General features: G+C 38.6%; 1 protein-coding gene across 5 annotated transcripts in view; it reads right to left on the bottom strand.

The window, feature by feature from the left end:
- The window catches only part of LOC126412064 (eye-specific diacylglycerol kinase), a 903,754-nt gene that overhangs the window by 149,469 nt on the left and 731,341 nt on the right, over nucleotides 1–22,944 (bottom strand). For all 5 annotated transcript variants that reach the window (XM_050081449.1, XM_050081447.1, XM_050081448.1 and 2 more), the window contains exons 7-8: nucleotides 11,391–11,565; nucleotides 7,810–8,020 (exon numbers count right to left, since the gene is read on the bottom strand). In XM_050081449.1, coding sequence (XP_049937406.1) covers nucleotides 7,810–8,020; nucleotides 11,391–11,565 — 386 coding nt within the window. The remainder of the gene's footprint in view (nucleotides 1–7,809; nucleotides 8,021–11,390; nucleotides 11,566–22,944) is intronic.

The raw sequence follows: 22,944 nt of genomic DNA, 5'->3' as shown, positions 1-22,944 counted from the left end.
GCATTCAAAAAAAGAGTTTAAACAGAACATATCCACACAAGTTTCTTATGTAACTGCTGAAGGCATGGCACAGAGGATGGAGTAATCTGCTGGAATGAGACAGTGAAATGGCAACAAAATAAGAGTCAAATGAATTAAGTTATAAAAACAGCAGAACAATGAAAAATGAATTAGGATTGATAGTAATGATGAAACCTTACATTTAGGATGCTAGTCTTGATACCAAAGAAATTGGGTAGTAACAACAAGATACGAACACCTAAAGGCTGGGAAACGTTTCTCTAAAACAAAATTTCATTGACAAACCATGAAACTTATTTGATAGGTTAAGGGTAGGATTTTGCAAAAATGCCACCACCACCACCAGGGCCCTTGTTCCCACTGCCAGTAATTTTTTCGTCATTTAAACGAGTATTTTTCTGAATGTATCTCATAATGACATCAGTGCAGTGTATAAAGGAGTACAAATGTCTTTGAAAGAAAACAGGTCATATATTGTGTTTTGCTTACATGATCAGTCTGGTGGTAAAATATTCTGCTGAAAATACTGACAAACTGTCCGAGTTGATTATTGATGTGAAAAAGTTTGTAATGTAGTGCAAGCAAGGTGTAGGAACAAGTGATGATCAAAGAAAAGAATCAGATTTCAAAACTAATTCAGGAAGTATGAACTACATGGAATTAACATGCTGCAGATTGAAACATTTTTTTAGCTGCATTCAATGATATTATTTATCATTAAGTACCCCGTTAGTGCACCACCCATGTTGGCAGTAGCAGACACTGTAGATCTGGTAGATGTTTGTGACATTCTGGAGCCTACAGGAGTGTCTGCTAATGAAGCTTTGCACATACCGTATTTACTCGAATCTAAGCCGCACCTGAAAAATGAGACTCGAAATAAAGGAAAAAAAGATTTCCCGACTCTAAGCCGCACCTGAAATTTGAGACTCTAAATTCAAGGGGGGAGAGAAGTTTTAGGCCGCACCTCCAAATTGAAACAAAGTTGGTCCATTGTAATATGAGACACAATTTAGGTCAAATGAATGACGATACAGCTACAGTAGTTTGGTTCGAGTCGTAAGCTTAGCAGTTAAGCTTTACCAGGTAGCCATTGCTATGCGTCAGGCGCTCCGTCCGTATTTATACGGGTACCCTTCCTTTTTCACGTGCTTCGTCTGGTTTGAATCGATTGCTTATTTTGCTTTGATCTGATAAGTGCCGTTTTCTCTGTTATAGGTGTTTACGTCACTCTAAGCTGAAAATGCATCACTGTACTGTGTCATGCATTGTTTGTCGCATTCTGATAGTGCGTATTTACGGCCTGTCGCCGCTCGCGGCATGGCTTGCTTTTGTGCGTGCTACCGCCGCTTACAACTAAAAAGAGGCGAATCGTCTCATTAGCGAAGCAATGTCAAGAGACTGCTATTTGCTGTTACTTACACTGCTGCTTTCTTCGAGAATGATCAACAAGAACCAAATAATAGGCTGTGTATGATAGAACATGTTCTGAACGAGAGTTAGGCGAAACTTTTTCTCCGTTTGAAAATCTTTGCGGCTGCTTCTTTAGTACATCAAATTCTGCACAGAAATTAGAGTCATCATAGATTTAAAAATCTAGTCAGTTGCCATGCTTCATTTCTGACTGTATCACTATTAGGCATAAGAATAATACGAATATAAACATGACACGATAAGTATATTCTTCCGCGTTTGCTGTTGTCTCACTCAGGTTTCGTAGTTTATTAGGCAGACAGGATTTAAATGAGATAGCAACAAACACGGAAGAATACATGGCAAAATGTTTATATTCGTATTATTCTTATGGTGAATGGTGAATGGTGAAGAGAATACTGCTTGTGATTCACATTTCATCAGGTTACTATTAGCAACCATCTCTTCTCACAGGTAGGAAAAAATTCAGAACGTAGAGTTGGCCATATTGAAAAACATCCCAAACAGTCTTGCCAGTCGGATTTTCGTAGTACATTGAAATTCTACTACATTCTAAGATGAACAATACGGAATTTGTATTTACTTCGTTGGATAATGTATGAAAATGCAGTGGTCGAAACTCGGGGCGGAGAAAAAAAAGCTCATCTTCCATCTTATTTTTAAAAATTTATTAACTGACGCAGAGGTTTTGGCACCAGTATTTATCTTTGTGCGTACAAAGCATGCCTGTGTAGCGCTACATATATTCGACGGGAGAAGTTAGTTGTGGCGGCACCTACCAACATTTTTCAGAACTTCCGCTTGCTTTGCACTCGATTCTAAGCCGCAGGCGGTTTTTTGGATTACAAAAACCGGAAAAAAAGTGCGGCTTAGATTCAAGTAAATACGGTAAATGTACATTGTAAGCAGTAAAGTAATCCCAATAGCAGTATGTTGAATATGAAAATATCTGGCTTGCAACCAATGCTGGCTACACCAGACAATCTTAAGAGCAACATTACAACAGAAATAAAAAATAAATTGCTACCAACTAAATGCATTGACATATTAGCCATTTCTTGGGCCCAGATTCAAGAGCATGCATTTTCAAGATGCTTTAGTGTGTCTGAAGACAATCAAAATCATCAAGGATTTGTTTACAGCTGCTGAAATGACCGACAGTGAGAAAGAATAACACACTGACACATCACAGAAAAAGACAGAAACAATATTTGATTTATGAAGTGAACGTTATAAAATAGCACAAGTAAAGAGTAATTTGTGAACTGGAACAAGAATGGACCTATCATCACAGTGCAGTTATTATCTGAAAGTTGGCCTTCCACACTGAAGCACCAAAGAAACTGGTATATGCTTACGTATTCAAATACAGAGATAAGTAAACAGGCAGTATATGGCACAGTGGTTGGCAACGCATACATAAGACAACAAGTGTCTGGTGCAGTTGTTAGATCAGTTACTGCAGCTACAATGGCAGATTATTAAGATTTAAGTGAGTTTGAATGTGGTGTTACAGTCGGCGCACGAGTGATGGGACACAGCATCTCTGAGGTAGCGATGAAATGGGGATTTACCCTTAAGACCAATTCACAAATTTACGGTGAATATCAGGAATCACGAAAAATACCAAATCTCCAATATCGCTGCGGCTGAAAAGAGGTCCTGCATGAACGGGACAAATGACAACTGCAGAGAATCGTTCAATGCAACAGAACTGCAACCCTTCCACAAACTGCTGCAGGTTTCAATGCTGGCCCATTACAAGCCTCAGTGTGCAAACTATTCAACGAAACATCATTGATATGGTCTTTTGGACCCAAAGGCCCACTCATGTACCGTTGATGACTGCACGAAAAAAAAACTTTACACCTTGCCTGGACTCGTTAACATTGACATTGGACTGTTGATGACTGGAAACATGTTGCCTGATCAGATGAGTCTCATTTCAAATTGTATCAAGCAGATGGACGTGTACAGGTATGAAGTCAACCTCATGAATCCATGGACCCTGCATGTCAGCAGGGAACTGTTCAAGCTGGTGGAGGCTCTGTAATAGTGTGGGTTGTGTGCAGTTGGGAGTGATACCGGGCCCCTGATACTTCTAGATACGACTCTGACAGGTGACACGTACAAAAGCATCCTGTCTGATCACCTGCACCCATTCATGTGCATTTTGCATTCCGATGGACTTAGGCAGTTCCAGCAGGACATTGCAATACCCCACACATCCGCAATTGCTACAGAGTGGCTCCAGAAACACTCTTCTGAGTTTAAACACTTCCGCTGGCCACCAAACTCCCAATGGCCACCAAACTTCCAATGGCCACCAAACTCCCCAGACATGAACATTATTGAGCAGCTTTGGGATGCCTTGCAATGTGCTGTTCAGAAGAGATCTCTGCCCTCTCGTACACTAACGGATTTATGGACAGCCCTTTAGGATCCATGGTGCCAATTCCCTCCAGCACTACTTCAGACACTAGTCAAGTCCATACCATGTCATGTTGTGGCACTTGTGCATGCTCACAGGGGCCCTACACGACATTAGGCAGGTGTACCAGTTTCTTTGACTCTCCAGTGTAGAACTTACAAGATCCATTAAAAGCATGGAATCACATCGACAGTTCTATCCATCCATCACTACAAAAATTTGCACTCAAGTATTTGAACTGCATAGCCACATCATCAGCTTTTGAAGGTCTGTTCTCAAAAGCAAGATATGCTCTCTGTTAACAATGTAACAGACCGGAGAGGAAACTTCTCTCAAAAATGTTATTTTTACAGTCTGCAGACAATACGTTGTGGGATATATAATGTTAATTATTTGTGTATCTATTGATTAATAAATTAAGACTACAGGGAAGGAATGTGCTTTGTCTACTTTTTTCAAAAATGAGTTATGTATGCCGTGAGATGTAGGATGTGCGTTGTTCAATACTGTTAATCGGCCAGTCTAATAATATGAATAGCCCAAATTCCCTAACCCATTTTAGATTAGGCATGCAGCAAAAGAATATGCTAACATCTCTTGCTACAGGGAATAAATGTGCTTTGTCCAAGTCGTATATTAAGTTTTAGATTCCTTGTGGATTGGAAAACAATGTTGAAGCAAGAAAGAGAGAATTTTTCTTTATTGTTCATTGTTGGTACAAGTGAGAACTATTACTTTAGTTTGAGACATTGTGTTTAGTAACGCAGGTGTTGCAAGTGATTCTTTTCAGCTTTAGTAGTTTATTATTTACATTAAATGATGAGCACCTCATCTGAGGTTGAAAGACGGAGACCTTCAGATTCTAACAGTGTCAGGAAAAGGCAAGTATGAGAGTGAATGAGCACAGTTATGAAGAAATGAAGGGTTCAGTCAAACAAATGAGTAGAGGACTGCAACTGAAAGTTAAAGTGTTTTGAAGTAGCAAGTGCTGAAGAAAGATTAAATATTATATGAAAATTTTGTGATGTGGTAGGCTGGAATGAACAATCACTGTATCTGACTGGCCTCATTACAATACCTTCACTTCACTTCACAGAAGGTGATCAACGAATAATAAAGATGAAGCACAACTTCGAGAGTTAACTTCAGCTACTGAGTAAGAGTAAAAGGCGACAGAATCATACACGAAATCCCTATACGAACAGAAGCCTTTATGGCAGTACACAGAATAACAAGGCTATGATTAATGACAGCCCAGAAATTTTTGAAGCTGCACAAGTCTCTTTGTGCTGGAAGGGGTAAGCATGGAATTAGGTCATGGAAAATTAAGCAAGCAGTAGGAATTGAAGTTTATGATCATACTCATTCCTTTAAGGGTAGATCAAGTCATTACAGCAATGACAAGGCCAAGAAGTTTTATTTTGCAGAAGAACTTTTGATGAAAAAAATTGCATGAAATGTTCCCGGAAAAATACCTGAACTTTGACATTTCATATGAAATGCATAGAACAGTATTCAACACCAAATCAAATATGGCTTTGGGGTATCCAAGAAATGATAGTCACTCAACATGAGATAAGTACACTGCTGAGATGAAAGTGCTGAATGCAATATTATCTGCAAATTTAGACAATGACAAGAAGAAACACGTCTTAAGATCACCATGACCAGAGAGCATACATAGCGAAAGCTGAAACATTTCATACCACAAAGAGGAACGCTCATTTAAGAAGACAAAAGCCTAAAAAGTGAAGCAATCTACATTGACTAGCAAAAAAATGTATGCTTACCAAACGTAAGTATTAATGATGTCTATTATGAAAGGTATTTGTCTGTATATTCTTTCAATATTCACCAACTTTCAAATGCAACTGCAGTATCCTACACTTACAATGAAAATACTGGAACACAAGGGGCCAAAAAAGTTTTTTCCTTTTTAAATTGCATTGTGATAGAATTACTGCACAAGAAAGTGAAACGTCTAAGAAATTTTTTGTGATTTGTTTTCAGGACAGAACAAGAATTATACTGTACCGGTTTATCTTAATTACCTCGTGAGTGATCTTAAACCACTGATGGCACCTAGCAGAGGACACTCCTAAGCAGGAGTAGAAGTTCCAATGGATTGGGTGTAAATCATGGTTGAAGCTCTATGTAAACTGACACAAAATTGGGGGACATTTCTGAAGCAGAAATATTTGAGGAAATGTCCTTTCTTAACAAGGCCCATCAGATAGGTAGTCATCACAAAAAACATCCCCACCTTATTCAATATTGAAAACCTTATAATGGAGCTTGGATTTTATCAGTGGTGAGAGTTTCACAATGATTTCAAGAGCAGTAGTTTGGATAATATCAATCACCAACTTAAAAAAAAGAAAGAGTACTGCAGGCAAGAAGCTAGATTGTTTCACACAAACCTTTTACATTGGGGTGATAACTGCATGTTTGGACAAAGTGCCATTATACTTTATTCTTTTAGGATTCTAGCATATTGAGTTGAAATAGCAAAGAGAATCTACTTATCAAGAAGTATCTTCACTGTTTAAAACATTGCTTTTCATTACAAAATAATTTGGCCTTAACATTTAACAAAAAATGCAGTTTTACTTGCAGTATCTTCTATTCTGCAGTAAAAAAATAGCATGTTTTTTCCTTGTAATGCATGATGTTACTTTAAATATTATGTCAATAAATCATCAATTTACAAATTTAAGGAATCGGTGAATATTAAATTTAGTGTATATGGCATTTGCTTCCAAATGATTTTTGTATTCATTAATTTTCTCCATTAGTATCCATGAAATTCAGTTTCAAACTTTAAAACTGCTCTCCTAAACAATTTGATAATGCGGACGAAGCACGTTCTTTTCCTGTGCTTTTCAAATATGATGCCAAATGTATTTGTGTGGTGGTGTTCACGCCATTCTATAAATCTATCATTTAACCTTGAAGTTAAAGTACTGATAGTTTGAGGTCAAATATCAGTTACTGATGTTCAGACCTTGCTGATGATTTGCCAACATTAGCCATCCTTAGTTAAGAGTAACAAGTGCAGTGAGCATAAAAACATCCCAACCCTATTAAAGAGAAAACTAATGAGGGAAAAATGACAATCAGAATACAGATAAGGAAATATTACAAGATGTTAGTAATCACTTTTGCTCAAAACAGTAACACTGATGATCAGTTCTGCACATAAAAGTATAAGTCTACAATTTCTTACAACTATTTGTGATAGGTCCTCGAGTAAAAGTTACACTATCATACATCTAAACAAGAACTCTAGTCTGATTGAATGCATTATCAAGAGTGACAGTTTAAAAAAAAAGTGTTTGTTATCTTCCATTAGTTACATTGTTGTTCCCATGTGAGCATCAAATTTACATTCATTTTTAAACTACATCTCAAAAGATTATTGCATGTCATTAATTTATTGAATCTTATTTTAAAAGTGGGTGCAGTCTCTCCTTAAAACATTCAGACTACAAACATTAACAACAGTCAATCTTAGAACATTAAAATTGTATTAAAAGTACTTCATTTGTTTCTCCAATTTTAACAATCCTAATACTTTGTTGGACTCCCTCAACAACAATATCTGATCTAAAATTCTATATTCGATTTTGTTTTTTCCTTCATAAACCTCAATCAAATGAGGAGGAGATGATAGAAATACTATAGTGTGTGAGAGTTCTATATTGGTTCCAAAAGGATAAGATAGGATTCCATTTCATGCATTGGTGACAACTGTAAACTACTGAAACCTCTTAAAAAATATTTGACACACTTTCACATCTATGAATTAACATAAATACAGTCAAATAGGGTTTCAAATACACATCACTGTATACTTGAAGCTTTTGACACCAGTTATTTCCTAGTGGTTAAAGACAGGATTATAAATTCAGAGTGAAAATTACCTCTTGCCTCGTGAAATTCCAGTGCTATATGAGCATCAACACCAAGGGAGAAATAGTTATTTACAACGTTTAAAGGCAAATTGTCCTTTCCTTCTTCATTAGCGTCTGCTTCTGGATTCTTTTCAACTTTAAGTTCCCACCTGTCCAACTGAACCACATCTCCATCAGCAATATTTGCCAGTATTTTAGAAATTGGTTCATCTGTGTAGCCCTGTAAAAAGCATACTGATGATGTCAACATTAGCATTTCACAGCAAAATTACTTATTCTTTGGCTGCATTACAGCCAACTTTATCACCAATACTACTTTGTGTGCAACAAATCAGGTACTCATACATAAATTTATTAATTTTGATATCTTACAAGATAACCATATAACAGTTCTTACATTCAGCATCAAGGATTCCACAACCATTTGAAGCAGAAATCATTTGCAATGATTTTAACATCAATTTTATCATTAACAGGTGCTAATCAAGGTTTAAAAATTCCCTGGTGGTTCTGTACTTCAGAAAACATTGTTCTTTTCGTTATATCTCAAAACTCGTTTCATTATACCTGTATCAGACTCAGTGGAAATGTTCTACATTGAATGACTTGATTTTCCAATAGATTACTGTTCCAAAAGAACTCATGTGAAAGTAAAGAAAATTTATTCTGTTTTGACGTTACAAGCATTCTTCACAATAATATACACTGACAGATGATTTTCCCAAGTTACTTGTCCACACGTTTCCATGTCAGCCTGAGTAGTTCACATTCTCACCACCAGACACTGTGTTGCTGTTGTTGTGCAATGGTTGTTTACAAAATTGTGACTCTATAGCAATAAAAAGTACTTTGTGCAATGAAATTTGAATAAACAGGGATTCTTGTGAAGTGCCAACACTCTGTCGAACAGAACTTAACACAATGATTCAAATGGCTCTGAGCACTATGGGACTCAACTGCTGTGGTCATCAGTCTTAACACAATGGAATTATATATTATTAGCAAGCAACTTGTCCAGTCCATAATCTGTCTGCATCACACAGGAAGTCTTTGACACCTATAAAAATCACAGAAGACCTTAACTGTGTATGTAAAGTTCTGAATAAATAAACAACATACGTTAGTCACTAATTAAATGTGTCACAACCTGCTGAATGATGTGTTCTATGAAAGCATCTGCCCTACAAGTCATACAAACTGCATCTTATACAGAAGTTGAGAACAGGAACAATATTAAAACCTTCTGCACTGAAGTGAAGATCCTGTTAAAAGAGGATGAATTGGCTGAAAGGTTAGCGTTTTGTAGCATGGCACCATTCCACATGCCCATAGGCGCCTATCACCTTAATGTTACAAACTGCATCGCATAAAACCTGTAAGTCATTGTGAAACATGAGACAGACTTAGCGAAGTAAATGTATCTTGTGTGATGAGCACATGCAAATAATATGGGTCCTTTCCTCTTCTTCTTCTTCTTCTTCTTCTTTTTTTTACGGAGTCTACTGTCACTTGGCTCAGGTACCTGGACAAGTTAACAGAATAGCTAAAGACTCAATTAACAGAAGATCTACATAACTACCTTTCCACTGGATAGCATTAATCTTTATTTTCAGGAGAAAGTTTACAATGTGCTGAATGTCACTTTGCCAAAAGCCTCTGTGAGCCACACTGGGAATGGTGATACATCAATTCTGCTCTGCTCCCGAAGATCACTTGATTTAACATGCAATGATATCTTTTTGTGATATATGTCAGGGATTAGTCAAAGGTTTTTCCTTATGACAACAATACTAGGATGATGCAGAGAACTACATATTTCATGATGTGGAATGGAGAGATGACTACAGATATGTTGTGGTACATCTGGGGTGAAATGCACTACTGTCTGAACCAAGTTCTGTGCCACGGAGATTGGTACTCACATAAATGACACCAGCTGTCGTGGTACAACACAGGCACTATCATGTGGTATGCTGCAAATGTATTGAGCATCTGCAAAAGCATAACTGATTAACTTTCAAACGCATCATGAATCTCTTCAGGTATTGTGAGAGTGATACTCAGAACTTCTTATGTATCACAAACAGTCTCTTCACTCATTTAAAAATAAGAAAAGAAAATAATGAACAATGCACAACCCACAGCAAAGCAAACTACACAAAGTAGTTGATAACAGCTGCTGCACAACTGCTTACTCAGGTAGGCAATGCAGAAAACGTGGGATCTCAGATCAGACCTCTAGCCGTATATTATGTACACATTATCAATTATGTGAGCTGCACATACAAACATTTCACTTATGGACGACAAACTTATGAAGGTCATCTCTCACTGCCCAACATTATGAACCATGTATCTCAAACTGATGGTCACTACATTATCGAATGAGTTTCTTTGTGATTTCACTGATAATACAAATTGTTTGTCCAGTTTATCTATTATGTTATAAGAACTGCTGAGAGACTTTTTTGCAATGAAACAACAGCAAATGGGCATAACATATTTGTAAGTGGTGGTGAAGATGGTGGTAATATTTCACAGAAAGCAAACCTAGCAGACAAGTTAAAAACTGATGCATCACGCAGATTACTTCGTTGGTTGTTACAGAGGTGTTTTGTTAACCTTTAACAGTTATCAACAATGCTGCCATAAGAATTTAAAACTATATCACATCTGGTGTTCAGTAAGATAAGGGAAATAACAGATACAATCTAGTTTGTGGAACTGCCTGCTTTTGTCTTTTTTTGTTTTATACAATTTATCTGAGATTTCCAGAGGATTCTTTCTAATCACATGTTCAGCATATTACTATTCTCCCCTACATCTACATGGATACTCTGCAAATCACATTTAAGTGCCTGGCAGAGGTTTCATCAAACCACTTTCACAATTCCCTATTATTCCAATCTCGTATAGCACGCAGAAAGAACAAACACCTATATCTTTCCATATGAGCTCTGATTTCCCTTATTTTATCATGGTGATTATTTCTCCCTATGTAGGCCAGTGTCAACAAAATATTTTCGCATTCAGAGGAGAAAGTTGGTGACTGGAATTTCGTGAGAAGAGTCAGTTGCAACGAAAAATGCCTTTGTTTTAATGATGTCCAGCCCTAATCCTGTATCATTTCAGTGACACTCTCTCCCATATTTCATGATAATACAAAACGTGCTGCCCTTCTTCGAACTTTTTCGATGTACTCCATCAACCGTATCTTTTAAGGACCCCACACCACGCAGCAGTATTCTAAAAGAGGATGGACACTATTTTTCTAGTGAAAATATTGAAGTAAGAAGTAACAGTTGAGTTTCAGTGGTAGAGGGCAGTAAATTTGTATCACTCTGCTATCATCCAACAAACTTTACATCTTATAGCAACATGGTAGTGTACCCATTCAGGACAAACATTTATCATTATCATCAAACAACAAATCTCTATGGAGGAAAAAAAAGACCTCCAGAAAAGTCACAATTATAAAAGTAGTTTACAAGTAAAGATGCAAAACAATTTTTAAAAATAGCAATTTCCCATCAACAAAATTTGAATGAAGACCTTTGACACATCAGTATCAAAATAATACCATAACTTACCCCTCCCCATCCCAGAGCCCTGGCAAGATCATTACCAGTACCAAGTGGCAGCACTCCAACGGCAGGGGCTGGAGATATCGCTATCTGGTCGAGTATTGATAGAACCCATCCTACGGTCCCATCACCTCCGCATGCCAGTACACGCAGGTTAGGAACTTTACGAAACATCTCCAGCCTATCAAACAGAATTGTAACATCATTAATAAATTTGGTTCTGACAGGTTATGTGATGAACTTCTGTTTTAGAATCAAAATGCAAACAACATTGATTTTATCAACTGTTTCTGTATTAAGCTCGAAATAAACACTCATTCCTGATTTCTTCCAAGTACTTCGAACAACAGTCCCTAGGTTGCTCTAGGAAGATGAAAATCATGAACAACTTAGCTTTTTGTATGTTTACATGAGCATACCATATCTTGAGTAATATTATACAGATAACATTATTCAGGAGCATAGTGTCATCCATTACTGAAGTTTATCTTCAGTTTGTATTTATTTTTATCTTAAAGTCATCTTTGCATTCAAAATAAATACATGAACTGAGAAATTGGAAGACTTTCATTTATTATAATCAGTGAGATAGTTCACACTTCAATATACGATGGCTGGTTCATTAGTTTTCTCAGGATAACCAAACATATAATAAACACAAGGAACAAGATGTTTTTCCAAGGTTTTTTTTTTTCTTTGAATATAGTGACCTACATGAATTCACTTAGTCTAACAATTTTCACAGTTTTCAGTGCCATTACTATTTTCAATCCAATTACTATGGGATGTGTACAAAAAGTAAAATAAGCTTAAACTTCAACTTCTCCTGAGGATCTTAATGTGGGCGGCCAGCCGCTTCTTCTAGTTGGGGACCTATGCTGTCCAGCCACATCAATGTGGCCAACTGTCAAAAGCCCAAATAACCACCTTTTCCAGAGTGGACCACTGCAAGACAAGCACGAAGAGAGTCAATCAGGTTCTGGAAGGTACCAAAGGAGATGTGAAGCCATTGATTACTTCACTCCTGTAGCCAGCTGCAATAGAATCTTGGATGAGGATCCATGGCACAAACAACTTGTGCAAGGCGGTCCCACAGATTCTTGATTGTCTTTAAATCTGTCGAGTTTGGTGGCTATGGGAGTACAGTAAACTCATCCTGGTGCTCTATGAACCACACACATACTCTGTGAGATGCACGACACATTGCATTGTCCTGCTGGTGAAGGTCACTGTGCTGAGGAAAAATTAAGAGCATGTAGGGACGGACATTGTCCCCAAGGATAGATGCATACTTATGTTGCTCCATTGTGCCTTCCAGCATGATGAGATCACCCAGAGAATGTCATTAAAACATTCACCAGACGATAATGCTCCCTCCTCTGGCCTGGGCCCTGCTGACTAGTACAGCAGGGTGTTTCCTTTCAGACATTTCACATCAATGCATAAAAAACATGATTCATCTGAAAAGGCCACCTGTTGACACTCAGTGGATGCCTAGTTTCGGCAGCAGTGTGCAAATAGCAGCCAGTGAATATCATTAAGTTTTGCAGCAACAATCCCAGATGTGTTAGAGGACACAAAGACAATTATTTTCCTTGCAAGATAGGGATGCCCAACCTAAACAGAATACTTCAATATGCATGCTACAAGAGCCCAAACACTGTACTTCATTTTATCTGGTGTTGAACTATCTTTAGTCAATCTTTCTACTTATCAACTGCACAGTTCTATTATTCTTTGCCATACAATCCCTAATCTAGGCCCATCCAAGATGCCAATTATAACTGTAGTGATGAAATCTCAGTATCAGACAGACTTTCAAACAGCTCATGTACAAATACACAGGCAACAATGGTTTACTTTGTGCACAAATGCAATAATTTATATTTTCCACGGTCCTGCGGTACATCCCCCTCCCCACCCAACTCGGCTGGTAATACCCAGTTTTCTGGAGCCAAGTATGAGTGCACCAGCATAAGATACTGAATGCTATATGGCACTAACCATTGTAATTGTGGAAGGAAAAAGAAGAAAAATTAGACTGCAATGACCATAAATGATTAACAGAAGGCATACTCAAGCTTTAGAAGAGGGCGTCCTCAAACAAATGCTTCAATGTGTTCCCATTTATTGCTTCATGATAGCCAGTTTCTTCGGTTTAAACAATAACAAACTATTTTCCATGAATCCCACTGACATTACTGCATGGAGAAGAATTAGTCAACCACTTGCCAAAAGTTCTACTTGAAATTTTGTTGCCTGCTATATCACAGTACTCCTCCTTTTGCAAAATGTTGAATGCTTTTAAAAAATGTACATCGCTCCATTTAAAAAATTAGAAATTAACCCTGCAGTTTCTTCTATATCTCAAAAGACAAAGAATACTGATGATATAGAAAAGTACTAGCTATTTTGCTTATTACAATTTGCTGAGAACTTCATTCCAGTACCTCAAATTGATGATATATTACGGGTGTTATGACTTGGGTTACTCTCATGCTGAATGACTTTTTAACCAACAACAATAAAAGCGGAGTTTCTTTTAATCTTCTTTCTTCTTCTTCTTCTTCTTCTTCCTTTCTTCCTAGACTAAAGCCTGTTTCCTTCAGTATCCCACAGTCTACTCTGAGGTCGTCCATCCATCTTTTCCTTGGATAGCCAATATTTCTTCTACCAGCTGGTAATTTATTTCTTATGATTTTCACAATCTACTATTCATTCAGTCTGTCTGTGTGTTTGTTCCATTCATGCTTTCTCTTGTGTACCCACCATTAATGGAGTCCATTTTACATTCTTTTCTAATATTTTCACTTCTCCCTCTATCTTGCAGTGTCTTCCCCATAATACACAATTTTCATTTCTGTGGTTTAAGAAAGTCTTTCTGTTTTTGAGGTTTCCAGTCTTGCATAACTGGTCTAACTATTGTTTTGTATATTATTCCCAATACCGGGCAGGGACTACTCAAGAGGATGTCGTTATCAGGAGAAAGAAAACTGGCGTTCTACGGATCGGAGCGTGAAATGTCAGATCCCTTAATCGGGCAGGTAGATTAGAAAATTTAAAAAGGGAAATGGATAGGTTAAAGTTAGATATAGTGGGAATTAGTGAAGTGAAGGCAACGCGATTCCCTGTTGAATAATTTTCCCACCCACTTCCAGCATGCATGTAACTGGTTCCACAGATGTGATAATACAGTGTTTTATTTTTTTTAGTAGATACGGCCACATTTAGATTTTTGGGTGCCACATTAAATATAAGTAAAAGTTTCTCCAGGTTATCTTCACTGTTTGCCAGCAGAATTGCATCATCAGCATAACAAATGATTTTTATTTCTTTGTCACCCATTCTATAATTGCTATCCGCCAATACCTTCTTTACCACCTTGTCCATGACTAAATTAAAAAGCAGCAGGCTCTAATGCCATTATTAACTGCTATGCAGCTACTTAACCTGGAACCATTTTTTGCCTGGGTGTAGTTTTTGGAATAAATGTCTACAATTCTTTTTATTAAGTTAGAAGGACCCCATTTTTAGAACAGGTTTAGCACATCTGTTAAGTTTATTTCAGAAATAATTGAAATTACAAAATTTCTGGCATACTTAAAATTCATATTATTAATTGCACAGCAGAATGTAGGTAGTATTGGACATGCCTTTGAAGGAAGTAGACGAATTTCTTATTTTGTCAACGACAATGTAATTGATGGTTTTTATCAAAATGGAGATTGTAAGTCTTTCATTGGTGTGATTTAGAATAATGGGATAAAATAAAAAGATATTCATAGCCCAAACAAATCTTCATCAGTTATTCAGTTATCAAGAACCCGTTAAATCAAAATTTCAGCCGCAAGAATGTAACCCTAGACACAACAAAAAGTGGAGCCAACAACAATAAGAGAAAATGGAGTTAAGTAAAAAGTTTTTAGTTTGTATATCTTATGCCTACCGAAGCTTTTGAAAATAATGAACAGAATAAGAGGAATTTAATGGTGATGTGTGGGAGTGTAAAATTGCAAACTAATGCTTTTTATTTTATTTCCTATTATTTTTAAGAGGAATTTAATGGTGATGTGTGGGAGGGTAAAATTGCAAACTGTAATGCTTTTTATTTTCTTTCTTATTATTTTTTTATAAGTTTAAGAACTGAACTCAGTAGATTTATCCCTCTGTCATTGGATGGGTCTTTCTTATCTCCCTTTTTGTATATGAGAATTATAATACTAGTTCGCCATTCATTTGGAATATTATTACCAGTTATAATATTGTTACCAACTTTAATATCAACTGTTCAGTTAGTGGATATCCTCCGTACTTCAGTAATTCATTAAGGATCCTATCTTTCCCTTTTAACAGACTTAAAGCTTCCTCTATCTCTGCTTTTATCTCAATGTTAACCTAATAATGCTTATCTTTATTTGAATTAACAGTCTTAAAAGAAAGTACTTTACCACATACACACTTCAATTGTACTCCATTTTACATAAAAATCTTAACACTGGATTGTTTACACAATCACTATGAAGAATCAACAAAATGTACAGCTCTGAAATTTTACACCCCATCTCATACAGCGTAGTACTGTCTACAGATGATTTGTGTCATCTCCATGCTAGGCTGAGAGCTCTACAAACATGCCTTATTGCTTACAGGAAGCAAGAAACAGAAACATTCAACTGCATTTATCTTGTTAGAAGTAGCGCATCGAAATAAGTAATTCTGAACACTAAATTGTAGGAATACAACAAGAAGTTATACTTTAACATTGCCTTATAAAATAGAGCTTTATATCACTGTGTTTAGTTCTGACACTAGTGACATCATTTCTGATTAAGTTTATAGCTCCCTTGTTCTCACAGAAAATCTTGGAGGATTCCATACTGGCAATAGGATCTCTCTCACATATTAGAGTCGTGATCCACAATGCTTCTTGAATTGTGTTTCATAAAGCTATGTACCCAGCTTCTTCACTGACCAAGGCTATTGTTTTCTGTGTTTATTAGGATCAGGATTTAAGTCCCCTCATTAATCTAAAACAACATTCAGTAACAGAATGTCTGTACTCTAGCTCACTTCTCCAGTCTGCATCGCTATAGCCCTTGAGTTCTGTATTTCACTTTGAACAACATCTTAATTCATAGTTTTTGGTTACCTTTACATATCTAAATATCTTTTTAATGGTGGTCCAATGTTTCTCTATTGGTCTTTTGTAGAATCTGCTTGCAATATGGGTGAAAGCAATATCAGGCCTCAAAGTTTGTGACGAATATAACAGGCTTGCTATTGCCCCAACTATAGTACACTTTCATTGCACTCTACATCATCTTCATTGGTTATTAATTTGGCTTCTGGCTCCAATGGTGTGTAAATGGGTTTTCAGTCACTCATACCAAACATTTTCAAAATTTTCTCTATGTGTTATGATTGGTCTTTGCATAACTCTTCTGCTTTCTTATTTTTAACAATATGCATTGTCAAGTACTGCTTTATCTTCAGCAAATCATGCATGTTAATCATCATTTCTAGTTGTCTCTTAAAATTGTTCATCCATTTTCATCTTTAGTCAGAATAAAGAAATCACCCAACCACAATACCCATTGTTGTGACATCATCTTTACTTCAATTATTTAACATATCTGGATCTGCCTTGATTGTTTCACACCAGTTTTCATCAAGGTTTTGTGTAGACATCTGTTTCAGCAATGTCCGTTCTGTTTCAATCTGTAAAACTTTTCTTCAGTCACAAAATCTTCCTTATTTCTAGACAAGATTTTCGAGCTTCTAGTGGAATAGTTCTTCACGTAATTTCTTATTTAAGTAAGCTGTCTTCACATCCATTTGGTGAATTAGGAAATCATCTCTTACTGCTATGGCTAAAAGGTACCTAAGTGATTCATGTTTTACCACTTTGCCTTGTTTTGCCTTTTTTGTTAATATCTCTTAATTACAAGTTGTGTTTTGTATTTTGGCTCTTCACTCTCAGAATTTATTATGTTAAATACCCATCCCAGAGACAAAATGTTTAGCATCTTCAGTGGTCACTTGTGTGATATTCTGTGTCAGTGATTGAGGTGCCCACCTGAGCAATGGATTGTGCATAGTTTTCAACGGTTGCTAGTGCAACAGATAATGTTTAGCGACTATGTGATCCCCACATGACAGGTAATGTTACTTGACATTGTGATCACTTCAGTGACTAGGTTCTTGTACCAACAACACTATCAATGAATGTTAACTCAGTGAATATTTGTGTGTTTCATTTGCCAGAACATGCCTGTTCTACCTTCTATGTAAATTATTCCAAAGTGGTGACACATGGCTGATGTAGACCAATTGCTTTGCATGTGTGATACATCACGGTTCACTCCGACAAGGTCGTTTCCACTGACACTGATGCCACTTAATCGCCTGGCGAGCTGCCTCTTAGTCATTTCCCATGTCGCCAGCCAGATACCACCTTTCTGGCTTACCCACCTGGCCCTCTGGTTAAAGCAGGTTGAGGCCAGCTCCCATTGCAGTGGCACGTCACAACATACAATGCACACTTATATTGTTAGCCTGTTCAACAAGTGCTACACCACCAAGGCTGATGACTTGGTTACGATATCAGCTCTGCCATACCAGCATCTCAAGAGGAAGCTCATATGCCACCTCTCCAGATCTCCAGCTGTGAGTGTACGCAGCTAAAATTACTGGTGCTACTGCTCCAACTCTGCAGCACGGTTGGCATCAGCACAGTTTCAGACAAGTTGTTCCACGTGCTTTGGCTGAACCAGTTGTCTAGCCAGGCAGGTGCCATCTTCACAACTCAGCACTCACTTCCCCAACAATGACTAACAATGCTCACCAACACTGTGGTTGAAGACCTCACTGCAGCCCCATGCTCTTGGCCAGCTCATGCTGCCACTACCAGTGCCTCCCTCAACACGACAACTACGCTGCTGGCCAGCACAGTGGACAGCAATGCCTCGGCACCCATCATGGTTAGCCAGAGAGTCCTGTTACTTTCGGCCTAGATCAAAGCTCTCGCAGTGCAAATATCTGCACTTTGTGCACAGCCGCCTGCTGTTCCCACACCACCACACCTTTGCCAGCACATATGGGACCAAGGATGTACCGAAGACCAACCTACTATAAGTTGGACCACTGCACATTTGAAAAACAAGCTCCCCACTGCTGTCCACCATGCAACCATCCAGACATCAGCAGCATCCAGACATCAGCAGCATCCAGACATCAGCAGCATCTGTGATTGAGCACACACTTATAGTACACTGCCTCAAATTGAAAGTTTGTCCATGACAAAAAGTCTGGCCAGTGTTAAATTATAGACACTGGTTCCCAATTTGTGTGTGTATCCATGAAAACTCCTCCCTGAGCATCAACCAACACCACCACTTCGACTGTCAAATGCCAACAACACATGCATCGTTGCCAATGGGTGTCTGCTCGATGCACTTGGCAACTGGATCTAGGCTTGCACAACACCTTCAGCTGGCAAGTCACCATCGCAGAGATGATGCCGATTTCTTAGCACATTTTCGTCTTTTTCCTGACATTGTCGGCTGTCATCTTATCAACATGGACTCTGATCGATCAATCGGCAGGTTCTGCCACATTGCACAAAATTTTGTGCTGAAGCTTGTCTGTGCTGTTTGATGCAGGGCAGTACGAGGACCTTCTTGACTGTTTCCCAGCGATCACATGTCCACCTGTAGCACCACAAGAGGTACGGCACAGCACGGTCCATCATATCCACACCACGCCTGATCCTCCATTTTTCAGCAAACCACAACACATCCCACTGGAACGATTTGCTGCTGCTAAAGTCAAAATCAAGATTATGCTTCAGGATGGCATCATTCGCCACTCAGGCAGCCCTCGGTCCTCTCCTCCACACCTGGTACAGAGGAAGAACGAATCCTGGCAACCCTGCAATGATGACTGTGCTTTTAATGCATGCACTACCCCAACAAATATCGGGCCCCAAGACTTCACGAACTCAACCAAACCCCCAGTGGTGCTTTAGTGTTCGACAGCCTCGATTTCACGAAGGCACTAACACAGATAAGTCACCATAGAAGGCATCTTGAAGACAGCCATCACCACATCCTTCAGCCTATTTGAATCACTTTAAGCGACATTTGGTCTCCGAAATACTGCACAGACATGGCAGTGATTCAACGAGAGTGCACTGTATGATGTACCTTTTTGTTTCGTCTACCTAGATGACGTACTGGTGTTTTCTTCTTCACAACACCAACACTGAACATCTGTCACCAGTGTTTCACTGACTGAACGACTTTTGGGTCAGAGTTGGAGTCACCCAGGAGATATTCCTTGGCCACCAGAGTTGTATAGACAGTGTCAGCTCCTCCCCAAAATAGTTGAGACTACTCAGGAAATTCAGCATCCACAAACTTTCAGAGAATTCTGTTAGCTCCTTGGGATGCTGAACTTCTACCACCATCATCTCCTTAGCACAGCCTTCATTCAAAAGCCACTCATGAATGCTCTTGCTAGTTCTAACACTAATAGCAACAAACATGTTCCTTGGACAGACCATATGACACTACCGTAACTGCTGCTAAGAACAGTCTTGCGATGCTGCACTTCTGTTTCACCCAGCACATGATGCCCAACATGCACTGGTGGTCAACGACAGGCAGCAGCATACCTTGGTGCAGTCTTGTAGTAACCCTTCAATGTTCCTTGCAACCGTTGGCCTTCTTTTCAAGAAGCTCACAGTGGAGCAACTAAGACAGGAAGCTGCTTTTTATTTATGAGGCAATCTGCTACTTTTGCCCATCACTGGAGGCTAGGAACTGTATGATATTTACCAACCACAAACTCATCATGTACAACTTCCAACAGACCAGTGATCAGTTCCCACCACGCCAGTTCCACTAACGTAAATATATCTGGCAGCTCAGCACAGACATTTGGCATATCTAGGGAAAGGACAATATTGTTGCTGACTGTCACAAGCCGCTGGGATTGCTGGTTGCATCGATTTTGCTGTCCTGACTACAGCACAAGAGGTCGTTATTGAGCTGGACTCTTATCGTCATCCCAAACACTGACCTCAGACTGGAGTGAGTGTCTATCCCTGGCAAAGACACAACATTTCTGTAACACCTCCACTGTCAAGCCATGTCCTTTCCTACCAGCTCCTTTCTGCTGGCAGGTCTTTGACAAAATTTACAACATGTGTCACCCTGATGTTAAGGCTATTACCAGGCTCCTCACCCATCACTATGCATGGTCTGGCATCTGCTCAGACTGCCACAATTAGGTCCGCTGCTGCGATGCTTCCTGTCAGCATAGTGAGGTTGGCCAGCATGTCCATCCTACTGTTAGTGATTTCACTGAGGCTACAGGGATGTTTACCCAAGTCCATATTGCTATTGTCAGTCCCCTACCCATCTCTGACAGCCTGTGGTACCTTTTAACTATCATCAATAGTTTCACACTCTGGCCAGAGGTGACATCAATTCCTGACATATAAGCTGAAAGAATGGCATGAGCTGTCATCAGTATGTGGATAGTTCATTTTGGTCTCCACTCCACATCTCCACGGATTGTAGAAGGCAAACTGGACTACAGCTTGCCCAACTCTGTGCACTCATCACCACCATATACCAACCAGCCAGCAATGATATGGTCAAATGATGGTATCACATTTTGAAGGCTGTTCAACTTTGCCATAACACAGAGTGGGCTACTGCACTACTTACTCACTCTTTCTTTCTTTCAGGGGTGTGGGTGGCACCAAAGATGACGCGAAATTAGGGGTGTGGGGTGTGGGGAGGGTCTTAGAGAGAGCCTTTTATACACACACGTCATTGTCGCACCCATCGATCATCACGCCATAGGAGGGTGCGAAACGGGAGTGCTGAAAAAGAGGAAACACCTTTCGCTGTTTTGGATCACATTCAAATTTCATTGAAAGGGTTTTGAACTTTGCCTAATGGTTCCACAGCATATTCCAGAACAAAAATTGCAGTCATACTACTGTCCAAAGTTGTCAGATCATGTACAATGAGGTTACAGCCCCACAATGTCCTTAAGAGTAGGTCTGAATCATCCAGAGGGTGTCAGCAGCATTCAACGTTGTCAAGAACATCATCCTGTTGCTCATCACACTGAAAACTGTCATTTTTGACTGTGAAATTTGTGGGAATCAACACCCCATGAGTGTAGGTGGTTTCATTCACACCCTTCATGTCATCTCCCTAGGTTTTTCATGTCGATTCTGAGTGGTAGTGTGTCTGAAACATTTTCCTCAACCACTCATTAGAAAACCACAAGATTTCTGGGCTGGGTGTCATGGTTCTGACATCCATCACAGGGGTGTCAAAAGAAGGGATGAAATGTGAGTAAGTAGCTTTGTGACAACCTTCCAATTGTGTGACATGGTCACGATGGCATTAGGCAGAATTGTGGTGGAATTTGGTGCCAATGTGACATCATGAACCCACTTTATACCTCACATGAACTTCTGAGCTGTGGCCTTCTTTTTACATGAATAACAATAACAACATCCAACACTCAACAAGCATTCAAGTAATTATAAATATTATAACAATTTAAGTCAAGAGAGATGAGGCATTCCCAAAAGGCGCAAGCTGTACAAGGTGTGTTCAAAACGTAAGGTGAATATCTATTTTTACGAAAAAATCTTTATTTATTCATCAATTTTCATGTTGTCCCCTTCACAGTAATCCCCCTCAGATGCAGTAAACTGGTGTCATTGCTTCTTCCAATCCTCGAAGCACTCTCATAAGCACATTTTGTTAAAGCATTGAGTACTTCAAGTGATACAGTTTCTATTTCCTCAATCGTTGAAAATCTTCATCCTTTCATAGGTCTCTTCAGCTTTGGGAACACAAAAAAGTCGTTGGGGGCCAAATCCGGTAAATGTGTTGGCTGAAGAATGATTGCCATGTTGTTTTTGGCCAAAAAATCTCTCACAAGTAACGATGAATGAGCAGGTGCATTGTCATGATGCAAAAGCCAAACCATGGAAAAAGAAAAAATAAATAAACAAAAAATCAATAATCGAATGTATGTTGCCCATGCAATTTGAAAAGTCACCTTAGTTTTTGAGCATCCCTCATAAGATGGTGTTGTATTCACAACTACCAGTTTCATGTCAATATACAATATAGATGCACCTTCAGGTTTATAATGGTTATATTTCCATAATGTAGATAGACAATTATGAAGCCTTGGTTTTGGGAATTTATTCCCATTAGGAATCAAACTACATTGTAGGGCAGTCATAATAAAATTGAGTACACCCAAAATTCACTGAAGACACCTTACGAGCAAGCTTGGAGAACAAGACAAGTTTAAAGTAAGCCAAACGCAAACTCACAATCGGTAAAAAGCAGATTATCGCACTCGATGGAAATGACAGTCGAATCAATGAAAAGGAGGTGGTTTTGAAGTTCATCAGAGACTTTTATAGCAATTTGTATAGCAGTCCAGGGGAAAATTTGAGTGTATCTAATTTAAATGACATACCTAGTGTTCCAGATATACTCCCATCGGAAGTCAA

Source organism: Schistocerca serialis, chromosome 7 (assembly GCF_023864345.2).
Source record: "Schistocerca serialis cubense isolate TAMUIC-IGC-003099 chromosome 7, iqSchSeri2.2, whole genome shotgun sequence".
Classification (NCBI taxonomy): Eukaryota; Metazoa; Arthropoda; class Insecta; order Orthoptera; family Acrididae; genus Schistocerca; species Schistocerca serialis.
This window is presented reverse-complemented; position numbering and strand designations above follow the sequence as displayed.